The sequence below is a fragment of the Mastomys coucha genome, unplaced genomic scaffold (genome assembly GCF_008632895.1).
Source record: "Mastomys coucha isolate ucsf_1 unplaced genomic scaffold, UCSF_Mcou_1 pScaffold5, whole genome shotgun sequence".
Classification (NCBI taxonomy): Eukaryota; Metazoa; Chordata; class Mammalia; order Rodentia; family Muridae; genus Mastomys; species Mastomys coucha.
Window position 1 is genome coordinate 93620198 of NW_022196911.1, and position 21673 is coordinate 93641870.

The 21673-nt window shown below is 55.2% G+C and overlaps 1 protein-coding gene across 5 annotated transcripts; it reads left to right on the forward strand.

The window, feature by feature from the left end:
• Positions 1–350: 350 nt before the first annotated feature.
• On the forward strand, positions 351–21495 carry Mllt6 (MLLT6, PHD finger containing). Of its 5 annotated transcripts, none has more exons than XM_031352167.1 (20): positions 351–879; positions 2112–2191; positions 2662–2716; positions 2915–3024; positions 3955–4058; positions 4236–4329; positions 6115–6351; positions 6961–7059; positions 9040–9256; positions 9973–10584; positions 10893–11074; positions 11235–11343; positions 12239–12305; positions 12447–12592; positions 12967–13164; positions 13254–13342; positions 14376–14725; positions 15058–15148; positions 16421–16777; positions 17657–21495. In XM_031352167.1, the coding sequence occupies exons 1-20, from the start codon at positions 771–773 to the stop codon at positions 17696–17698; spliced, it is 3348 nt and encodes a 1115-aa protein (XP_031208027.1). In that variant the 5' UTR covers positions 351–770; the 3' UTR covers positions 17699–21495. The 5 variants fall into 5 exon arrangements, with proteins under 5 accessions (XP_031208027.1, XP_031208028.1, XP_031208024.1 ...); XM_031352168.1 differs by having other exon boundaries at positions 9040–9175; XM_031352164.1 differs by lacking the exon at positions 17657–21495 and having other exon boundaries at positions 16421–16988.
• Positions 21496–21673: the final 178 nt, after the last annotated feature.

Sequence of the window (21673 nt, forward strand, 5' to 3'; positions counted from 1 at the left end):
ACAAACACGGGTAAATGGTTCACATCGCTCCAATTCTCTGTAGAGCCCCTGGTTTCTCACCTCCCCTAGATTTCCCTAGGGTTGAAGAACATTTAGAGAAGGGGGATGGGGGGGATCGGAGACCCAAAGTGTGACACCGAGGGCCGGCGGAGGGGAGGACTCGGGAACAACCCACCTAGAGTCATAAAAGGGAGAAGAAAAGACGGGAAAAAGCAGCACTGAGCGCACGAGCGAAAAGCTCCCTACCAAGCCAGGCTTTGTTCCCTGAACCTAAGACTTTACCCGGCGGCGGGCGGGCCGGGAGCGAGCGAGCGAGCGGAGGCGCGCGGCCATGGCTGCCGCGGCCGGGCAGGGGGGCCGGGGGGGCGGCGCGTGAGCGGGCGGCGCGGGGCGGGCGGGCGCCCGCGATGTGCCACTCGGCGCCTCCCCCGCCGGGCCCTGGTTGCACCGCGGCCGAGCGGCCCTGGTAGCCGGCGAGCGGCGCGGAAGGGGAGCGCAGCGCGGGAGTCTCATTGTTGGGGCGGGGGGGGCCCGTCGGGGCATGAGGGCGAGAGCACGGCGGGGGGGGCGGCCAGACAGAGCGAGCGAGGAGGAGGAGGAGGACGCCGAGGAGGAGGAAGGAGGAGGCAAAGAAAAGAAGCGGCGACGGCGGCGGAGGAGGGGGCGAGGAGGCGCGCGGCCCCCGCTCCCTCCCTCCCTTCCTCCCCCCCTGACCCCCGACCCCCGCCGGCCGGCCCCCAGCCCCAGCCCCGGAGGGAGCTCATGGGAGTATGAAGGAGATGGTAGGAGGCTGCTGCGTATGTTCGGACGAGAGGGGCTGGGCCGAAAACCCGCTGGTCTACTGCGATGGGCACGCGTGCAGCGTGGCCGTCCACCAAGGTAAGGGGGGGGACACGGCCGGCGGGGGGCTGCGGGACCCCGGGGCGGCGCGCGCACAGGGTGCCCTCGGCCGCGCCCTCCGGAGCCCTCCTGGGGCGCGTGCCCCTCCCCCACCCACCTGAAGCGAAAGGCGGCGTGGGCTCCCCCCCCAAGCCTGGTCCTCCAGGACCGGGTCAGGCATTGTTTTCTTGCCTATTGTTCAGTCCCGCGCCCCCCACCCCAAGTTGAAGGAGTTTTGGGGAGAGTCCAGGGAGCGAGGAGTGAACTCCCTGAGCCCCGCACCGGCGGTGTCAGGGCTGTCCCGGGAATGTTTACCTGCGAGGTATCCCCCCCCCTCCCGCCCCGTTTATTTTGGTTCCCGCTCCGGGAGGAAGAGGTCAAGGGGGGGTCATCCCCCTTCGCTTCCGGATACTGGGAGGAGCGGAATTGGGAAGGGAGGAGAAGGGTCCCACGGGAGAAGGGATCCTGAAATCCTCGGGGGAAGAGCTGAGGCTGGGAGAGCGGTTGTACAGGGGGCCGGAATGGAGGAGAGAGAGGTTTGGAGTTTCCCCCTGCCGCACATGGTTCGGGAGTTAACTCCTTAAGGAATCTTGCCGAGGGCGCAGGCTGGCATCTCCGCCTGTCTGGCACAGGCAACCACCACCACCCCCCTTCTCGAGACAACCCTTAATGCTGTGGTTGCGGGCCTTTCCCGCCACTCTCCGCTGGGTACCTGCACGGCACCTGCCCTCAGTTTTCACTTTGGACCTGTACGTGTGACAGGCAGAAGATGAGGTCCTTGAACCCCCGACTTCCTTGCCTTATCACTTACTGGCCCTTTAAGAAGCACCCTCCTCCCCCCCATAACAACAAAACGTGTTACAATCATGACTATTTCTTGTTCTGGTGCCTAGGGGACTGGTCAGGGCAGGGGCGGGGGAAACAGGTCTAGAAAAAAAGGGGGGAGGGGTGGGATGAGAATGGAGGATCTTTGGAAGTTTAAGGTCAAGGACTCTGTCAGACTTTTTACCCCTGTTTGAAATGCTTGGTTGTGTGATTGAAGGCTGGCTCTGTGCTGTTGGACATTTCTTGTGGTCCTGTTCCATAGAGTGATCCCGGGTGTGTGTGGGGGGGCAGCCCCACCTACTGGGCTGGCTTTAGTCTGCTGGGTCCCTTCCCTGCCCCCAGTTACTCTGGGAAAAAAACCAGTGGCTGACAGCTTTGCTCAGTGATTCTTCTTCCCCCACCCTTAGCTTGCTATGGCATCGTCCAGGTGCCAACAGGACCCTGGTTCTGCAGGAAGTGTGAATCTCAGGAGCGCGCAGCCAGGGTGGTGAGTTCAGCCTCTTTCTCCTTTTCCTCTCCCCCTACACCTGAGCATCTCCTGCAGGTTGATAGGGTACCCTGAGGCTGGGGCAGGACTAAGCTTTGTCACTCAGGATTTCCTGTTTCCTGCTGCTATCACCAGCCCCATCTCTCCCTGGGCTTAGCACTCACCTCTGCCCCACCTCACCTCCGGCTTGGGGGCTTTGATTTTTTTTGGGGGGGGGTGTGCATGTGCTGTTTTGTAACTTTTTATTATGAAATGTTTTCAAGGCTATGGAAGTGGAGGGGCCACAATAGTGACCCTCAGGTTCTCCTTACTCAGCCTTAAGCATTTAGGAGCTCATGGCCAAGCCTCTTTGCTCCACAGCCTCAGCCCCTACCCAGGTCTTATGTTATCTTGGGACCTTTTGGATGAGTTCAGGGAGGGTCCAGCTGAGCGCAGATTCCCCCCAACCCCTGTGCTCCTTGCATTGGCAGAGGTGTGAGCTGTGCCCACACAAAGATGGGGCATTGAAGAGGACTGACAATGGAGGTGAGGGGAACCCTGAACGCCTGCTGAGGTCAGCCAGGCCCCCCCCAACCCCAAGCAGGTGTGGGGTGGAGGCTGGCTTCCACTGTTCTGGTTGGTACAGGAAAGACATGGATGCAGGGGACAGTCTATAGCTTGGTATTGGGGGCAGTGGGGTCTTGTCTTGCTGTCCTGCTGAGGCCAGTCCCCACACTGCCCCAGGCTGGGCCCATGTGGTGTGCGCCCTCTACATCCCGGAGGTGCAGTTCGCCAACGTGCTCACGATGGAGCCCATTGTTCTGCAGTACGTGCCTCATGATCGCTTCAACAAGGTCAGTGGCCCTCACTCCTCCCTGTCCTGGCCAGCCACCACTATGCCCTCTAGTGCTCTTGGGGAACTCAGGAGATGGATGGATACCTGCCATTGAACTACCTTCTGTGCCTAGACAGATAGATACCTATGGACCGTAACTCCATAAGCTCCCAGCCAGAGGGTGCTCAAAGGTCATATGACAGGCACAATACAGCAGGGACCTAGTGCTTGCTATTAATCAAGACAGAAGTGTAAACAGGCTTTGAGATAAAGGACACTCAGTGAGGCTTGCTTTGGTATAAGGTGGTCATGGAAGGAGACGTTTAGGTTGAGAACATGTGCGTGAAAAAGAACTGACTTTGACGATGGCCAGCCGGCCTCAGGTTCTGTGAAAAAGACACGCAGCGTATGCATAGTCCAGCAAGTGGGGCAGTGGACACATCAGGGCACATCTCGAACCTTTCCAAGGATTGCGCTGTATAACGCAGTGGCTGATTACCTGTGAATGTGGAAGTTAAACTGAATACTCGGGCTGGAGAGATGGCCTGATGGTTAAGAGCTCTTGCTGCTCTTGCAGAGAATCCAGGTTCGGTTCCTGGCACCCGCAGGACAGCTCGAAACCATGTTTACATCCAGTTCCAGGGACTCAATCTGGTGCCCTCTGCTGGCCATTAAGAGCACCAGGCACCCAACGTGGTATATGTATATATATGCACACGTGTATGTATATGGCCAAATACATATATAAGATTAAAAAGAGATAAACCTTTAAATTGAATACTCAGCCTCACCAGCTACATTTCAAGTGCTCGATGGTCCTGTGACTAGTGGTCGCTGGCTTAGGTTGTACAGATTAGAGAACCTTTCTGTCCCCACAGAAAATTCTATTGGATACTGATCTGGGTGGTTGGGGACAAGGTGGAGGGGTCAATTGTGCTGTGCCCCACAGACCTGTTACATCTGTGAGGAACAGGGCCGGGAGAGCAAGGCCGCCTCAGGAGCCTGCATGACCTGTAACCGCCACGGATGCCGACAAGCTTTTCACGTTACCTGGTGAGATCCCTGTGCCCGGCTGCTCTGAGGTTTAAGGTAGCTATTTGAGTGAGAGCATCCTGACTGCTGTCTCATAAGAGATGGTAGCAATGCCATGCTTAGGTCTTGGGTCCAGGAGGAAGGAGGTGGGGGCTGCTGTGGTTTGTGGCTGTACCCTTCTGACCTACCTCTCCTCAGTGCCCAGATGGCAGGCCTGCTGTGTGAGGAAGAAGTTCTGGAAGTGGACAACGTCAAGTACTGTGGCTACTGCAAATATCACTTTAGCAAGATGGTGAGTCCCGCCTGCCGGTGGGGGCGCGTGGGCTCAGGGCCTTGCCTGCGCCCTTTGCTAGGGAGACAGAAAGACCCCATGCTTCAGTTCCTGTCTTCCAGGAGCTCTGTCTGTGATAGGGAGTGAGTTGCAGCCTGAGGTTTGCAGCAAATTAGAGCTGAACCAAGCAGTCCAGGCTAGGAGATATTCCCCTCGCCCTTCCCCCCACCCCACCCCTGGGTCTGTCAATCTAGGAATCTTTAAGCTAAGGAGAACTAGAAGGATAAGTAAGATAAGCCCTTACTGGGACAGTTTCTTTGCCACATTCATGACTAGTGTGGTTCTCCCTCAGCTCCAAGTATGCTCCATGTGCCCTATTTCACAGATACGTAAATTAAGGTTCCCCAAGGTTAGATAGCTTGTTTCATAGCTGGTGAGTGGGATTCAGGGCAAACAGTTTGATCAGAAAGCTCTTCAGGAAGGTGAAAAGGAACTGGTGTTGGTGGCAGTAGGAGAGGCTGCTGGGGACCAGGCATGGAATGAGTTTGAGGCAGGGGGATGAGAACTTCATTTAGTCCATGGGTCTCATGGCTGAGCAGACTTGGAGCTTCCTCATACTGGGATGATCTTCAGAGGCAGGGTGCAGGCAGGACTCTGTGCCCCAGGCCACAGCTTGGAGAACTCCTAAGCCAGAGAGTAACATGATCAGATTTGTGTTATAGACAGATTACCCTGGCAGGCAACCATGGAGCTGAGTGGAGAGACAGCTGGGAGGATGGGGGCAGGTGACGGAGGCTGATGCTGGAGTACCGCAGGTGGACCTGAGAGTGGTCATAGAGGTGCAAGGTGAATGGGAGCTAAGATCCAGGCTGTAGCTGTCACAGGGTGGGGAGAGGCACACCCCAGAGCATCTTGGTTTGTGCCTGCTGTCCTGCTGTAATGCTGATAGCTCCCTCCTCACCGTGTCCCGGGTTGCTCATAACTCACCTGGTTGCCAAGCTTTCAGAGTCTCAGAGCGACTTAGGGCAAGGTCAGTTGTCCTGTTACCACTTGCAGAGACAGGTTGGGTAGGAGTCCCCAGGCAGTGGCTGAGGCAGATGGAGGGTGCAGGCGGATAGAGGGTGCAGGCAGAGGCCGTCCCTATGGGTGTTCAGATGTGAAAGAGACATGAGAGAGAAGTTCTAGAGCTTGGTGAGATAGGAGCAGGGCCTGAGGAGGCCTGAAGTTAATCCTAGGCTTTGGGAATTAGGGAGGGGGTTGGTGACCTTCGGGAGCAGCTGTGGGCCTGGGATGAGAGCAAACCCAGGGACATAGTGTAGTTTAGGTGTGTTCATTACCAGCAGCCCCCAGTCCCGGGCAGCGGGGCTTCTGCTATACTGTTGCACAGAGGAAAGCAGGACCAAGGGAGGAGGATGCAGTGGTCAGTGGTGGTCCTGGGGTGCAGGGGCTCCCTGCATGTCCTTCCCAGACCCCGTTTCTAAAGGAAGGAGATGGAAATGGGCCGTGGTTCAATCTGCTAGGGGAGCACCGTGGAGAAGCCCAGGTCCAGCTCCACTCCCGACCCCACTACACCTTGTTAGGGGCTGAGGCTGGTCCATGCCTCTTCTGAGCCTATGTGGTTGCATCTGGGCATTGGTTAAGAGAGCCGGGCAAGCTTCACAGTATCTAGGCTGAGCGGAATATCACAGTGCGACCTGCAGCAGCAGGGAAGCAAGGGAGCTGCTTCTAGGATCATGCGACCTTCAGGAACCCTCCCTAAACTCATGAAAGACAGGATTGGCAATTCCTCTCAATCTCTTCCCCCAGAAGACATCCCGGCACTCCAGCGGGGGAGGAGGAGGAGCAGGAGGAGGTGCTGGCAGTGGCAGCAGCAGCAGCAGCAGCGGCGGAGGAGGAGGAGGCAGCAGTGGTACCAGCGGTGGTGGAGGTGGCACAGGGGGAGGCAGCAGCAACAGCTTCCTTAGTGGCAGGAGAAGCCGGTCAGCCTCACCGTCCACGCAGCAGGAGAAGCACCCTACCCACCATGAGAAGGGCCAGAAGAAGGTGAAGGCCCGCATACACACACCTCTTTTCAGAGACTACCACCAGGCGCCTCGGCCTTCTGAGGTTGCTGAGGTTAGAGAGGGAGTTGAGGAAACACAGCTTGAGATGCAGAGATTGGGACCTGGCTTCTGGGTCTGGACATTCTCCAGTTCTCCCCATGACACTACAGTGTCCCCAACCTCCAGTTTGTGCCCCTACATGTTTACACACATCTCCAGTCTGTCTGCTTATGTCCCATCGCACGGACTTGCTCACTTTTGTTCACTGTGCGTTCCAGGAGGGACACTCTTGTGAGTGCCTGCTCGTGTGTGTGTGTGTGTGTGTGTGTGTGTGTGTGTGTGTGTGTGTGTGTCTCGCTGTCACTGGCACGATAATGGGACAGGCTATTTTTAGCAGGAGGGAGGAGGGGGGAGGGGCTCTTGGCTCTCAGAGGATCCTGTCTGAGAGCTGCTCCTGTCCAGCTGGAGTTTTCATCCCTCTATAGACTCGAGGACTCGCTGAGCTGAGCCCCATTCCTAAGAGGGGTTCAGTTCTCCACACCCACGTGTCATGGTTGACCTCCTTCAAATAACCCCTGTATCAGTATCTGGTCACGTTTCCCTCCGCCAGAGTCGAAAGGACAAAGAACGCCTTAAACAGAAGCACAAGAAGCGGCCTGAGTCCCCCCCCAGCATCCTCGCCCCGCCTGTGGTTCCCACTGCTGATAAGGTACCACTGCTTATGCTCAGGATGCAGGGTGTGCTGGTCTGGGGGTGAGGAAGCGTGAGGTGTGAAGGGTTTGGGTGAACATAGGCCTGCTTGGGCATCCTCTCACAGCCCAGGGCTAATGTTCCCTCTGCTGCCACCACCCGGTTGAGCTTACAGAGAGGGTCCGCTCTGCCCAGGAAGCCTTGACACTTCTTGAGGGTGACGCAGGGGGTGGGGGGCTACCTTATGGGCACCTTTGTCAGGCAGAGGCTCAGCTTTGAGATCTTCTCTTCTAAGAGTAAATGTTCGGCCCTCAGGCTTCTGAAGGCCTGGCTGTGCAGGATTGGTGAACTTCTACCAAACCCCTCCACCAGGAGAAAACCTAGATCCTGTGGGAGTGGAGGTGTGACCAGGCTTCTGGCTACACACCCTGGGATCCCTCCTCACAGCACCTTTCTCCGCAGGCTCGGCTCTAGTAATGGAAAGAGCATCTGAAAGAGCAACAGGCAGGCCCTACCCTGGGCCGAGCAGATTAGCGAGAGTCCCCTGGGGGCTGGAGAGAGCACTCCCTCCTGTCCCATTACTGACAGTCACCTCCGCTCCCTCACGTGGTTGGCAGGGCACTGGGCATCTTAGCAGGAGGCTCAGGTATCAGGTTTCCAGGGTGATGTTGCTGTGGCAACTGCCCCAGTAACTCTCCCCTCCCGCTTTGCTTCCCTGAGCTCACCTGGGAAGCTGGCCCGACCTTTCCAGGAGCCTACAGGCAGGTAGAAAGACCTGGAATGTCCCCTACTAATTGAGTAACCCTTGGACGACCAGCTTTGCTTACCCCCCCACACCCAGCCCAACGTTTAAGCTCCCCTTCCCCCAGCTCCTCTCTTCCCTAGCTTTCTGAACCACATCTGGCTCCCTTCAGAACTCCAGCTGCTAAAAAGAACAAAGGACCACAGAGAGGAGGGCTCCACCCAGGGAGGGGCAGCAGCAGTGGGGTGGCTCAGACTTCCCCCTCATTTGTTCTTGAGCACAATTTGAATACCTGGTATCCACCCAAAAGAAAATCTCCTTCCCTGGTACTTGAGGCACAAATCCATAAAGGCCAGACTGCCTTTAGAACCAAGAGTAGGGATGCATGAGGAGGCCTCAATTTATCAAAATATCCCAGGGTGGTAGATGGCTTATCACTTCCACTTAAGTGAAGCAGAGGCTCAGAGAAGCTATGTGATTTGTCTAAAAGCACAACGTAATGCTAAATGGTGAAGTTCTGAACCAGTGTAGTCTGGCTTGAAAGGCTGTGTTCTTACCTAGCTCCCAAAACTGTCCTTAGCGGGGCACTATCAGACTCCGTGTGTACTGAACCCCAGCCGTGTCCCTGGCACAGAGCTGCTCCTGACTCCCAGGAACGTATAATAGCCTCCTAAGGACGATGGAGCTGAGCTAGGTTCAGAGGCTTCTGGGCTCACAGCTGGGCTCCTCCCACCCTTGCTAACATCCTGCTCTCCCGGATTGCACCTCAGACAAGGGGCAACCAATATCCATGGCCACTGCTGATATGCAGGCCTGAGAATAAGACAAAATGGGTTGCTAGCTTAGGTGTGTAGGGGAGGCTTCTTGGTGTGGGGACTTCTAGCTGGGTGTTGACTGAGCCCTGTGGACGGTTCACATCATTCCCAGGTACCCAGCAGGAGCTTACAGTGGTCAGAGATGGTCTGGAGCCAGGTGGCTTGTGAATGGTAACCCCTGAAGGGTCCAAGGCCAGCACTGGCCTTCAGGCCAGAGCCTTGGACGAATAAGCCAGTGCAGGTTGTGGACTGGTTTCTCTGTTGGGTCATGGGGCAAAGGTAGAGACTTAAGGTTTAGGGTATTCCCTAGAATTCCATGGCTGCCTCCCGGTTTCCATGTTCGAGGCCTTCCTTCCCACAGGTGCTTGCCCCTGAGTCCTGCAGGATGGACTCCCAGCTCAAACTGTGCAGCTGACACGAACCTCTCTTGTCTCTGTCTTAGGTCTCCTCAGCTACTACTTCCTCCCACCATGAGGCCAGCACTCAGGAGACCTCTGAGGGCAGCAGGGACTCAAAGGGGAGAAAGTCTTCCAGCCATAGCCTGAGTCACAAGGGCAAGAAACTGGGCAGCGGGAAAGGTGTGAGCAGTTTTACCTCCGCTTCCTCCTCCTCCTCCTCCTCTTCCTCCTCCTCCTCTGGGGGGCCTTTTCAGCCTGCAGGTGAGTATGGGTGTCCTAGAGGGGGCGGGAAGCCGGAGCCCCTTGACCTGTGCTGTTGTGGCAAGGGTCTGTGCCTGGTGGTTTCTGTACATCTTTTCTTTTACAAACTGATGTGGGGTGACAAGGCAGGGGATTCTCTACCCTCTTTTAAAGATTTGTTTATATATGTATATGGGGGCTTTGTGTGCACACCAGAAAAGGGCATCAAACCCTGTCGTAGATGGTTGTATTGGAACCCATTACAGATGGTTGTGGGCCAGGATGTGAGTGCTGGGAATTAGTCTCAGGCCCTGTGGAAGAGCAGCCAGCGTGCTTTAACTGTTGTGCTGTCTCTCCAGCTCCCCTCCCTTTCCCACTAAAACCAGAGTCCCTTTCCTTATAGGGCCCACCCTTCTAACCCCCACAGTAGCGTTCCCTACTTTTGTGTCAAAAGGAACATTTGAAAACACCGATAATAGTTCCAGGCACAGAGGTCCCTAATCCCAGCATTTGGGAGCTGCAGAATTACCTGAGTTTGAGGCCAGCCTGTGCTAACGTCTAAGAACCTGTTCCCATCTGTGCTCATGTCATAGGAATTTGCTCAGTTGGCTCAAGGGTGGGAGTTCCCAGCAGGGATTGTCATCCTAGGACCAAGGCAGGTGGAGCTGTCTAGGACAATGGGCTGCATTGGGGAAGGAGGGAGGTGGTCCAGCAGTAAAGCCCCTCCTTTGCTGCAGGCTCATCTCTGCAGAGCTCTCCTGACTTTGCAGCCTTCCCCAAGCTGGAGCAGCCGGAGGAGGACAAGTACTCCAAGCCTGCAGCTCCCACTCCGCCAGCCCCTCCCTCGCCCACAGCCCCTGAGGCCCCAAAGTCTGACCTCTTTGAACAGAAAGTTGTCTTCTCTGGCTTTGGGCCCATCATGCGCTTCACCACCGCCGCCTCCAGCTCCAGCCGGGCCCGAGCCCCCTCACCTGGAGACTATAAGTCTCCCCATGTTTCAGGGGCCGGGGCCTCAGCAGGCACCCATAAACGGATGCCTGCACTGAGTGCCACCCTCGGACCTGCTGAGGAGGCCCCGGAGACGGCCCTGAAGGAGAAGAAACACAAAGGCAGCAAGAGGAGCCGACATGGGCCAGGCCGACCCAAGGGTAATCGAGGCAAGGAGGGCGCTGCAGGCCCTACCGCCTCCCTCCCTGCGGCTCAGCTGGCCGGCTTCACTGCCACTGCAGCCTCACCCTTCTCTGGGGGTTCCCTGGTCAGCTCCGGCCTGGGGGGTCTGGCCTCCCGTACCTTTGGGCCTTCAGGAAGCCTGCCCAGCTTGAGCCTGGAGTCATCTCTGCTGGGGGCAGGTTAGTGTCCCTGTAGCGAAAGAACATCTCCATGTACAGCCAGTCCTGTGAGGGGATAGGGGCATAATAAGATGTTCCCTTACATATGTCTCCTGCGTGAAGAGGTTGGGGTGGGTACCAGCAGAACTTACAGGGTTCTGATAGAGGAATAAGAAAACCTAAGAATTTCCCAGACTGGGGCAGAGTAGTGGAGTATGTAGAACCCCAGGCATTCTATGTTCCTTGAAGAGGGGCTGCCTTTACCTCTGGCTGGAGGGTTCTGGGTAGAAGGTGACCTTGTGTTTTCCTCCGTCTCTTTGTACCTTTAGGCATCTATACCAGTAATAAAGACCCCATCTCTCATGGTGGAGGGATGCTGCGGGCTGTCTGCAGCACCCCACTCTCTTCCAGCCTGCTGGGGCCCACAGGGACCTCAGCCTTGCCCCGCCTCAGCCGGTCCCCATTCACCAGCACCCTCCCATCCTCCTCTGCTTCCATCTCCACCACTCAGGTGAGACCTTGTTCCTGGCTCCTTTCCTGGGCAGGATGCGGACAAAACCCCTCTGGTCCACGTCCTGTGTCCTCCGGCTCTTCCTTGTTCCCTACCACACAGTGCAGCTATATTCAACAGTGCTAAAGCAGGCATGAGTCTTATGCGTTCCTCCCCATAGGTGTTTTCTCTGGCTGGCTCAACCTTCAGCCTCCCTTCATCCCACATCTTTGGAACCCCCATGGGCACTGTTAACCCCCTCCTCACCCAAGCGGAGAGCAGCCACACAGGTATGCTAGCCCCTGCCCCTGTTCCCCTTCTGAAGGATGCTGCTGTAGAAGCATGGTGGTGCCATTCCATCACACAGAAGAGACCTCAAAGCAGTGGATAGAGAATGACAAAGCCAGTTCAGCCAATCAGGTCCCAGCCCAATGTAATCTCACCCCCCCCCCAACCTCTTGCTGTACAGTTGTAGTTCGGGGTCACAGGTTTTGGCAGCTGGACTTTCTGCTCTCTGGGTATTTAGGATTTAGGGGGGGTGGGAGGCATGCGCCCCTACCATCTCCCTAGAGTCTACTCAGCCCCTGAGAGCCCAACAGACACGTGGCCTGTCAGCCTGAGTGTAGGGCCTAAGCTTCAGGCTGCCAGTTCAGGTAAGCTTTTCAAAGAAAGCAAATTGGATGTCAGTTTCAGGACCCAGTTGGGTAAAGATCAGTGTTTTCTGTAGCCCAGAACCAGGGTTCTGTGGCCAACAGTTTTCTCATCTGAGTTTATGAATATAAAAAGTCAGAGCTAATTATGATAATACAATGATTAAGGGCTTTCTTTGTGCCTCCAGCCAAACACTCGCTTTGTGGCCTTATTTTAATCCTCAGTTAATCACTGATGAGAGGTTGGCTACCAATACAGGGCCCCCGGCCAGCCAGCACCCAGGTTCAGTTTATCCAGGTTGATCTTGACCTCAGATTCTGTGAAAGATCTGGAAGCAGGCAGCAGGAACCCAGTGGCAAGGGGAAGAGAACTCTCCTGAGGTGGGGTGCCATGCTCCTTGCCAACATGAACTACTAGGCTAGGGTTGGGGGGGTCCTGAAGAAGGAGTGCGTGCTGAGGTCCTGGGAGCAGCACCCACTCCCGGGGAGGAGCTGGAGTCCCCTTTCTCCCTGATCCTTGCCTTCTCCTTCCAAGAGCCAGACCTGGAAGACTGCAGCTTCCGGTGTCACGGGACCTCCCCTCAGGAGAGTCTCTCTTCCATGTGAGTGAGGGTGAACCTTGGAGGACGGAGGCGCGAGAGCAGGGACTGGATTGGGACCTCCTGGTGGAGATGGGGCGGGGCTGGAATCAGGGTGCTGGGTGAACCTCTGGGGCTAGGTCCTTGGTTCTCCTCTGGACCCAGGTCTCCCATCAGTAGCCTGCCTGCGCTCTTCGACCAGACGACGTCAGCGCCCTGTGGGGGTGGCCAGTTAGATTCCACAGCCCCTGGAACAACCAACATGGAGCAGCTGCTGGAGAAGCAGGGTGACGGAGAGGCTGGTGTCAACAGTGAGCAGGGGTGCACAGGGAGGGGAGGCCTGCCCCACCACCCTTCCCCCTTCCCCAGGGCCTCAAGCCTCTTCACTGGCCTTGCCAGTGGCCATGCCAGGGTCATCTCTAACCTTGCCTAAGTGGTGCTCTGGGCACTTTCTGTTTCTCAAGGCCTCCTGGCATAGATCTTAAAACCCCAGGCTGCACCCACTCCCTGCATCCTCGTGGAACACCAGTGCCCTCCTAAGATGGTCAGACCCACCTTACCACTGTTGGGAGCAGCCTCTCAAAGGAGAGCTTGGTCACCTGTTCCCTCCACACTCTGGCCCTCAGGCTGGCCCTGCCTCTTTGGTGCATTATGTACTAACCCCAGGCTCCTCCTCTCTCTGAAGTTGTGGAGATGCTGAAGGCCCTGCACGCACTGCAGAAGGAGAACCAGCGGCTGCAGGAGCAGATCCTTAGCCTGACAGCTAAGAAGGAGCGACTCCAGATCCTCAATGTACAGCTCTCCGTTCCCTTTCCTGCCCTGCCTGCTGTCCTGCCGGCCACTAACGGCCCTGTCCCGGGGCCCTATGGACTGCTTCCTCAAGGTGAGGGGATCCAGCCCAGGCTAGGGTGAAGAATTCCTGCCTTTGGCCTGAGCTGGCTCCCCTGCAGCTCCCGTCTCCCCTCTTGTTAGCTGGCAGCAGTGACTCCCTGAGCATGAGCAAGAGCCCTCCTGGGAAGAACAGCCTTGGCTTGGACAACTCCCTGTCCACATCTTCGGAGGTAGGCACTGTGAGGAGAGGACAGGGAAGGGCCTGGAGAGGGTCCTTTGGTCTAGTTACTAACCAGCAGCTGTTGGAGGCTGGCCAGCGAAGAAGAAATTGACAAAGTAATTGGTTATCTTCTTATTCATTATTTTAAGTCAGTAACATGAGTGAGAACCTTCTTAACACAGGGTGCTCACTAAACAAGCAGTAAAGAACGGACTCGGTCCTCCTGAAGATAGGCTGAGCCCAGGGAAATCATCAGAAGATTGCAAAGGAGGAGTAGAAAGATGAGCTCAGTCAAGGACTAAAGGAACGCGAGGGCAATGCTGTGAAGCGTTGTGAAGCGTTTATTACAGGGCCTCATACAAACTAATCCCTGTGTAATTGGTGGCGGCTGGAACGGCCCTTGCTATTGTTATGTTGTGGTTATTGTTGGGAATTGAGCAACGCTTGCTTTTTCTCTGCCACTTACTGAGACTTAGGGCAGTTGTAATCATAAAAGTAACACTAGTTGCAGGCCTAGAACTCAAGCCTGAATTTCTTCACTCTCCACACGGACTTTGTAAGATGCACATTAGTGTCACCCATAGACTATGCATATGTAAACTGAGGCAGAGATGTTGAACTCAGGGCTACCCAGACCACTGAGTTGTGGGCATGGGATTTGAACCTGAGCCTCCCTTCAGTGAGGGCTCTGCTGCTCTTGTCTTGGCTGCAGAGCTCCTTAACCATTCAAGTCAAGGGCTTTAGCCGCCATAAAGTGGAAATAAGAGGGTAGTGCAGGAAAAGTCCTAAGAAAATGGCTGACTTTGCAGTTAGTTGTCGTTAAGCCCGAGGAGCTGAGGGTGCTGGGTCTCCTGGAGTGCTCAGTAAAGGCCATCTGAATACTGTGCACATACCTTCAGCCCTGGGCTTTGCTGTTTCTCCAGGGTGTCTGCAGGCTTGGGGGGCTTTGCTATGAGAGAATGCTGGTGGATTCTGGGCTGAGGGCCAGAAGGGTCACACTGGCCCTCCACCCTCTGACCTGTCCCTTCCCCCTCCCTCCCCAGGACCCACACTCAGGCTGCCCGAGCCGCAGCAGCTCTTCGCTCTCCTTCCACAGCACGCCCCCACCGCTGCCCCTGCTCCAGCAGAGCCCTGCTACTCTGCCCTTGGCCCTGTCTGGGGCTTCTGCCCCACTCCCACCCCAGCCACAGAACGGGCTAGGCCGGGCACCCGGAGCAGCGGGGCTGGGAGCCATGCCCATGGCTGAGGGGCTGTTGGGTGGGCTGGCAGGCAGCGGGAGCCTGCCCCTCAATGGGCTTCTGGGAGGGTTGAATGGGGCTGCTGCTCCCAACCCTGCGGCCTTGAGCCAGGCTGGCGGGGCCCCCACGCTTCAACTGCCAGGTTGTCTCAACAGGTGAGGGAAAGTTCAGCCCTAGGGAAGGGGGTGGGAGGCTGGATATGGGAGGGATCCCCGATCCCCACCCCTCCCCCCAAAAAACCCTTACTTCCCAAAGGGAAAAAAAAAAGATCCCCTGGCCCTAGAGGATTTATAGTCTTGGCAGTCCGTTGACTTAAGGGATTCCCCAGAGTGTCCATATACAGCTCAGGGGACAAGATCTTATCCATGTCCCTACTGTAGGTCTTCTAGACAGGCTGTCCATCTGCCTGGGCCTGAGGGAGTCTGGGAGTTGGTGGGTGTGGGGTATGTGTCTCTGCACCTCCTCATCTGTGTTATCCCTGCCTCAGCCTGACAGAGCAGCAGAGACACCTCCTTCAGCAGCAAGAGCAGCAGCTGCAGCAGCTGCAGCAGCTCCTGGCCTCTCCACAGCTGACCCCAGTGAGTGCCCCCTCCCTGCCACTCCCCTCCCCCCAAACTCCCCAGTTCTATCCATATTGCTTACCTCTAAGAAGAAGCCTCCCAGGGAGGGTTCCAAGCTGGTGGAATTGGCCCTGTAGGGCCTGAGGGCAGTTAGGAGGTGAGTCTGTTTTCATAGCCTCCTTCCTAGGCATTGGGCAAGGGCCCTTTGTGTGGCCTGGGGCCCTGGGTCACGTCTCAGTGAGAGTCTAGAGGTGGCAGGTCCCTGCCCTGAGTGTCCGATCAGGGGAGGTTCTCTCAGCCAACACCTCAGTCTGTCCGTCATGTGTTGGGCTCACTCTTCTTCAGAGAGAAGTGGTTTCGCCTGTTAAAACGAGGGAATAAATAGCCAGGTGGCCCAGCGAGCCGTAGGTCCTTGCCTGTGTCCCCAACGAGGCACACAAGTGCTGTGTGTTGTGTGCTGTAATTCAAGCATCTTGGCAGCTGAGGCTGGAGGATGTCTATGAGTCCAAGGCCAGCCTGTAATGAATTTCAGTCTCTCCAAGACTACAGAGTAAAACTTAGGTAACAACCAAGAAAAAAAAAAACAAAACAAAGCAGGAGATTCCAAACAGTAGGAAGGCTGTTAAGATGGCACCACGAAGCCGGAGCTTTCCAGAAAAAACCCTGTCTTGAAAAACCAAAAAAAAAAAAAAAAAAAAAGATGGCGCCACGGGCGAAGGCCCTGCCGATGAGCCCGATGTCCTAACTGTCTCCCCTGGACCCACGGAGGGAGGAAAACAGATTGCCTGACCTGCACTTGCAGCCCCTAACACACGTGTAACTTCATTTGTTTATAACTAGTTTTGTGGTGTTGTTTTTGAGCTGGAGTTTCTCTGTGTAGCCCTGGCTGTCCTGGAACTCACTCTGTAGACCAGGCTGGCCTCGAACTCAGAAATCCGCCTGCCTCTGCCTCCCAAGTGCTGGGATTAAAGGCATGCGCCACCACCGCCCGGCTCACTGTGGCTGTCTTAAGGACTGGGGGGGCTGACATAGTGGGCAAGGCCAGAAATGGTCACAGTCTACACTTGGCCAGGTACTCAGCTCACAGGTGTTTACCTCCTGTGTCTGCATTTTCTTGTCCAGATGAGACAGAGGCCCAGAGTTTGAAGGTAGAGACAGAACCTTGATCGTCTGTCTCCCTGTCGTGGGCTTTATTGTTAGAGTATGAGGGGCCCAGGTCTAGCAAGGCAGGCATCCTTGGGAAGAGACAGTGGGAGCCCACTGCCAATAAACAGGCTGTACTTCTTGCAGGAGCACCAGACTGTGGTCTACCAGATGATCCAGCAGATCCAGCAAAAACGGGAGCTGCAGCGGCTACAGATGGCTGGGGGCTCTCAGCTGCCCATGGCCAGTCTACTGGCTGGAAGTTCCACCCCACTGCTGTCTGCAGGCACCCCTGGCCTGCTGCCCACAGCATCAGCTCCACCCCTGCTGCCTGCTGGAGCCCTGGTGGCCCCCTCGCTGGGCAGCAATACAAGTCTCATGGCTGCAGCAGCTGCGGCCGCAGCAGTGGCAGCAGCAGGCGGGCCTCCAGTCCTCACTGCTCAGACCAACCCCTTTCTCAGCCTGCCTGGGGCAGACGCCAGTGGGAATGGCCCCAAAGGAGGGGTGAGTAAGGACTTGGGCCTTCCTGTATTCCTATGGGACAAGCAGAGGAGGATGGTTAGAGCAACATCATCAGCTATGTCTCTAATGGGAGGTAGCAACCCCTCGTTCAGCCTGGTAGCCTGCTGCAGACAGCAGGACCTGTGCTCCCTTAGAGGAGAGAAAGGCCACTGAGCAGGTACCAATAATAATAAAAGGACCACTTAGGAAACAACCTTCCAGCCTGGTGACAACACAGTGTGTTAAAAAAAAAAAAAAGAAGAAGAAGAAGAAGAAGAAAAGAAAAAGTGTTTGCTACCAAGCCCGATGACCTGCGTTTCATCCTAGTGACCCACATGGTAGAGAAAGAGAATTGACCAGAAAACCGTCCTCTGCCGTCCACACATGCATGCACACTAAAGAAATATGTTTTTTCGTTTTGTTTTAAATTATTTTTAAAAAAGAAAACAGCCGGCCGGTGGTGGCGCACGCCTTTAATTCCAGCACTTGGGAGGCAGAGGCCAGCCTGGTCTACAGAGTGAGTTCCAGGACAGCCAGGGCTACACAGAGAAATCCTGTCTCAAAAAAACAAAAACAAAACAAAACAAAACAGCTTTCTATGGGAGCAGTAATTAGAAAGGACATTTCTATGTACAACAGTTAGAGAAAGATGACCCTCTGCATGGGCTGACAGAAGAAAAGGCCCTCTTTGGAGGGCCCACCTAGGCCCAAGAATCCAGCTTTTGGCACAAGCTAGACAGCTCCTCACTCCACAGGCTGTGCCCTAGGCAGTGGCCTGGCCATTCTTCTCCTTCAGCAGCCCTTTCCAACTCTGAGAGTTCTTCCTAACTGTGTTAGGACAAGATGCCTCCCACACTAAAGCCTTTCTCCCTGTCTTTCCAGACTGCTGACAAAGGAGCCTCAGCCAGCCAGGAGAAAGGCTAACTGTACCCTGCCCCTCCTGACCCCTACATGGCTCGAGGGTCCTTGCCTGGAGTGGGCACCTGGGCCCAGACTCTGGAGAGCCGGGCCCAGAGCCTGTGCTGATCCCCAGGGAGTATGTGCCTGGTGTACCAGGTGCTGAGGAGAGAGACTGGAGGGAGCCCTTCATCTGGCCCACCCCCTCACTGCACTGGCTGCTTCAGAGAGGATCAAGGGAGGACCGGCTCCTAGCCTGCCTAGGAGACCCCATTCTCCACAGATGCCTAGGGGCCCCCAAAGAGCAAAGTAGGTCTTGGCATAAGAAATGGAGGGTTGGTTGGACCTACCACATAAACCAATCAGCACTTGAATGGGGAAGATGAAGGGTGGCCCCCAGGCCTATCCCTGTGTGGAGATTCCCTATGGAAAAAGGGCTGGTCCCACCTGACCTTCAGTTTCTTCCCAGCAGAAGGGATGGATCCCTTTGACTGTTTCTTCTTATCCCTCCCCGCTGAGGGTCACAAGCTGAGCTTGGAAAAGCCTACAGATGTGGGGGGCTGAGGAAGGGCAGGATAGCACCTCTTGGGGCCCCGTGATGGGGCTGGGCAGGGGAAGTCCCTTGCTGTCCTTGGTGCCCTGCCCCTTTTTGCACTATTGGCTTGAGGAGTGCCGAGGGTGGGGAGAGGGAGCTGCCTGACTCCACAGATCTTGAGTGTGAGTGTGAGTGTGTGTGTGTGAGTGTGTGTGTGTGAGAGAGAGATGGTCAGTCTGTTTAACCTGTCTGTCTGTCAATTCTTCCTCTGGACCTGGGGCAGCCAAGGGCAAGGACAGGAGCAGTGGCCAGTACCGGAGCAGGAGCGCCCAGTTCTTGTACCCTCTACCCCCCTCACTAACTCTGCTCCTTTTCCAGGGCATGAATGGTTAACTTATATATATATATATAAAAAAACCAGACCAGTACTCCAGTATTGGAGAATTCCTAGGGGCTGGGGGCTCTGAATCAGGGTAATAATCCTACTTTCCCTTCCCCCTGGACCCCACTCCATCTCAGGGCCCCTCAGGGCCTCCTCCCCCACTCTTAGTTTGATCCGTCCTGGCACAAGAGAGTAGGGGAGGGGTAAAGTGCCACTTCTTTTTAGCCAACTTCTTCCTCTCCGAAGTAGCTAGTCTGCCTCTTGAATCCTTTCACCAGCTAGTAGAGCCACTTAAGCTAACAACTGTCCCTTTACCCACCAGCTGTTTTCCAGGGTGTAGTAATAGGTGGCAGAGACTTTCTGCCCGGGGCGGTAATGAAAACCGTTGAGTGGGACACAGAGTACCGCCACAGAAGCCTGTGTCCCTTTGAGTTGCACTGGCTGGGACTGAGGGTCAGTTCCAGCTTCCCTTGCTCACGTCTGTGGGTCTCTGCATGTGTGCATTTTGGTGTGTTTATGTTTGAGTTTCGTTGTTGGGGTTTCTCGTTGTTTTCTTTTTTCTTTTTTTTTAATAAAGGAAAGATGTGTATATTTTTGGCAAGGACAGAAACGTAGTGCAGATATATTTTTGCCTGTGCTGCTCAACTGTTGGTTTTTTCCCCCTGATCTGGGAAATACTCTTCCTGTTGATAAGACTGTAAGATGTTAGGATGGGCTGGGACCCCTCAGAGGCAAACTCTTTGGCACTTGGAAGGGTTTTGGGGGACAGTTGAGATGACCTCAGAAATACTTTTCTAACTGCTCAATACTAGAAAGACATCTTCATCTTTTCAGCTCTTGTAGACTACTTGTCTACAAGCCAGTGATTCTTCAGATTCTTAGACGATCTTTTTATCCTGGCCTACACCCTTGCCCACTCAGAACCAAGTACCCCGCTCAGTGGTGTTTGATAAGGCTATCTCCTGTGCAGCAGGAGGCTCCAGTGGTCTGGAACTCTGCTCTCAGCAATTCCCAAGCTCCTTTCCCTACTTTGGGCCAGGATGCCCTTGCAAGTCACCTTACGCTGAGAGCTCTGGGCTGTGTGGTTTGGTGCTGCTCCTTTTTGGGGGGCAGGGGGGCAAGGGAGGGATTTTCCAAGACAGGGTTTCTCTTTGTAGCCCTGGCTGACCTAGAACTGGCTCCGTAGACCAGGCTGGCCTCAAACTCAGATCTGCCTGCCTCTGCCTCCTGAGTGCTGGGATTAGAGGTGTGCCGGTGGTGCTACTCCATATACTGAGACTTGAGGGAAGTTGTGACTTGGTGCCGCATCACAGGGAGAGTTAGGAGGATCCTTGAAAGGAAGGAGGATACTGCAAAATGGCTCTGACAACCTCACTTTTTTTTTTTTTTAATTTAATTTTTTTTTAGACAAGGTCTACTCTTATGTAGCTTTGGTCGTCCTGGAACTCGCTATGTAGACCAGGCTGGCCTCTGCCTCCTGAGTGCTGGGATTAAAGGCATGTGCCACTATGTCTGGCTTTGGTCCATTTTTTGATAAAGAGCTTGGTAGAAGGAGAGAAAGGATGCAGATTTGGGGCCGTCTCTGTCTGGGAGGGGGAGGATGTGGTTTGCAGAGCGGAAGTGGAGTCTGAGAATGCATGAGTGGATCTTATGTCACCACCCTCAGTGAGAAGGGGTGAGCGAGTGACAAACGGTGAGCCTGTGCCCACCAGGGTGGGTGTGGGTGGGCCATGGCTGAGGAGTGTCAGAAGGGACCTGGCTGTATTTAGAGGTCATTGGAGCTGGCTTTACAGGTGACTAAGCCTCAGTGACAGCAGTGATGAGCCTTCGTACTAGGCCTTCTGGTCATAACTGCCCTACTGTCAAGCTTTTTAGCTGCAGCTGGTTGGCTGGCTGTCCCTGTGTGTGTGGTGAGTGTGAGGTGGTGTGAGTGTCGTAGGGTTGTGCCCGTGGCGGGAAGGTATCTATGTAGCACTGACTGTCTTAGCTCTGAGCTGACGAATCCTCCACAGACAATGACGCTTTAAGGGTTGCCTTTAAGAGAAGAAATAAAATTTGTATCTCCCATTCCCTCTTCCTCATCCCAGCTTGTGGCTTTCCCCCTCAGGCTCCTGGGTCTACTGCTGGCCCTAGGTAGCCTGATCACGAGGCTGGTGACCCCTTCCCCTCCCTATGTTGAGACCCAGGGAGTGCCCACCCTAGACTCCTAGGAAGGACCTAGATACAGGGGAGCCCAAAGAGCGGCTGACATTTCCATTTCCTTTTCCCACCCTGGAAATGCTGACAGGTTTTCAAAGACACAGGCTCGCCCTGCTAGTCTCAGTCATCCTAAGAGTGCAGTGGGCCGAAGGGAATAACAGGCAGCTGGTACCTAGGGAGAGGTGCCCGCTAGGGATGGAAGGAGGTGGGGCCAGGGAGAGGTGCCCACTAGCTAGAATGGAGGCAGGTGGGACCAGGGAGCCCCTCTGTTGCCTCCAGCCACTTCCTGGATTACAGGTGTGTCTGGTTCCCAGCAGAGCACCTTGTCTTGACCTACTGAAGAGCTGGGGACTGTCATCTTTCTCCTGTGTTCGCTTTCTCCAGCCCCACTTGGGACTGAAGACCCGTAGGACTCTGGCTCCCTTTTCTTCCATCCCAGCCTGTTTCCATGTAGCAGACCCTTCCTAAGGGAGCAAGGAAGGGAAGCCACAGCTCGCAAACCCAGGGGCTCATTTTTCATTCTTTCTGAAACCTTTATATCCTCAGCCCAGGAGGCGGTGTTCCCCTGCGACCTCCAAGCCTGGAATTGTGCATAGCCTGGGTCTTGTATCTTTGTATAACGGATGTTATTTGTACGAAGGGCAGTTCGTAAACAGCACTTGTTCTTTTAATAAAAGAATGTTTTACTAAAAAAAGAAAATCCAAAGAGACCTTGCTTTGTCTGGCTTCATTGTAGGGCGGGAGATGGGTTGCCAACTGTGGAGGCCTGAGGGAGGAGGACAGGATATGGTCAGTGACCCTTTTTCTCAAGTACTTGTAAGAATAGTTCAAACCGGAGTGCGCAGAATGTGCGGTGAAGAGTGAAGATGCACACATCCGAGCCCTG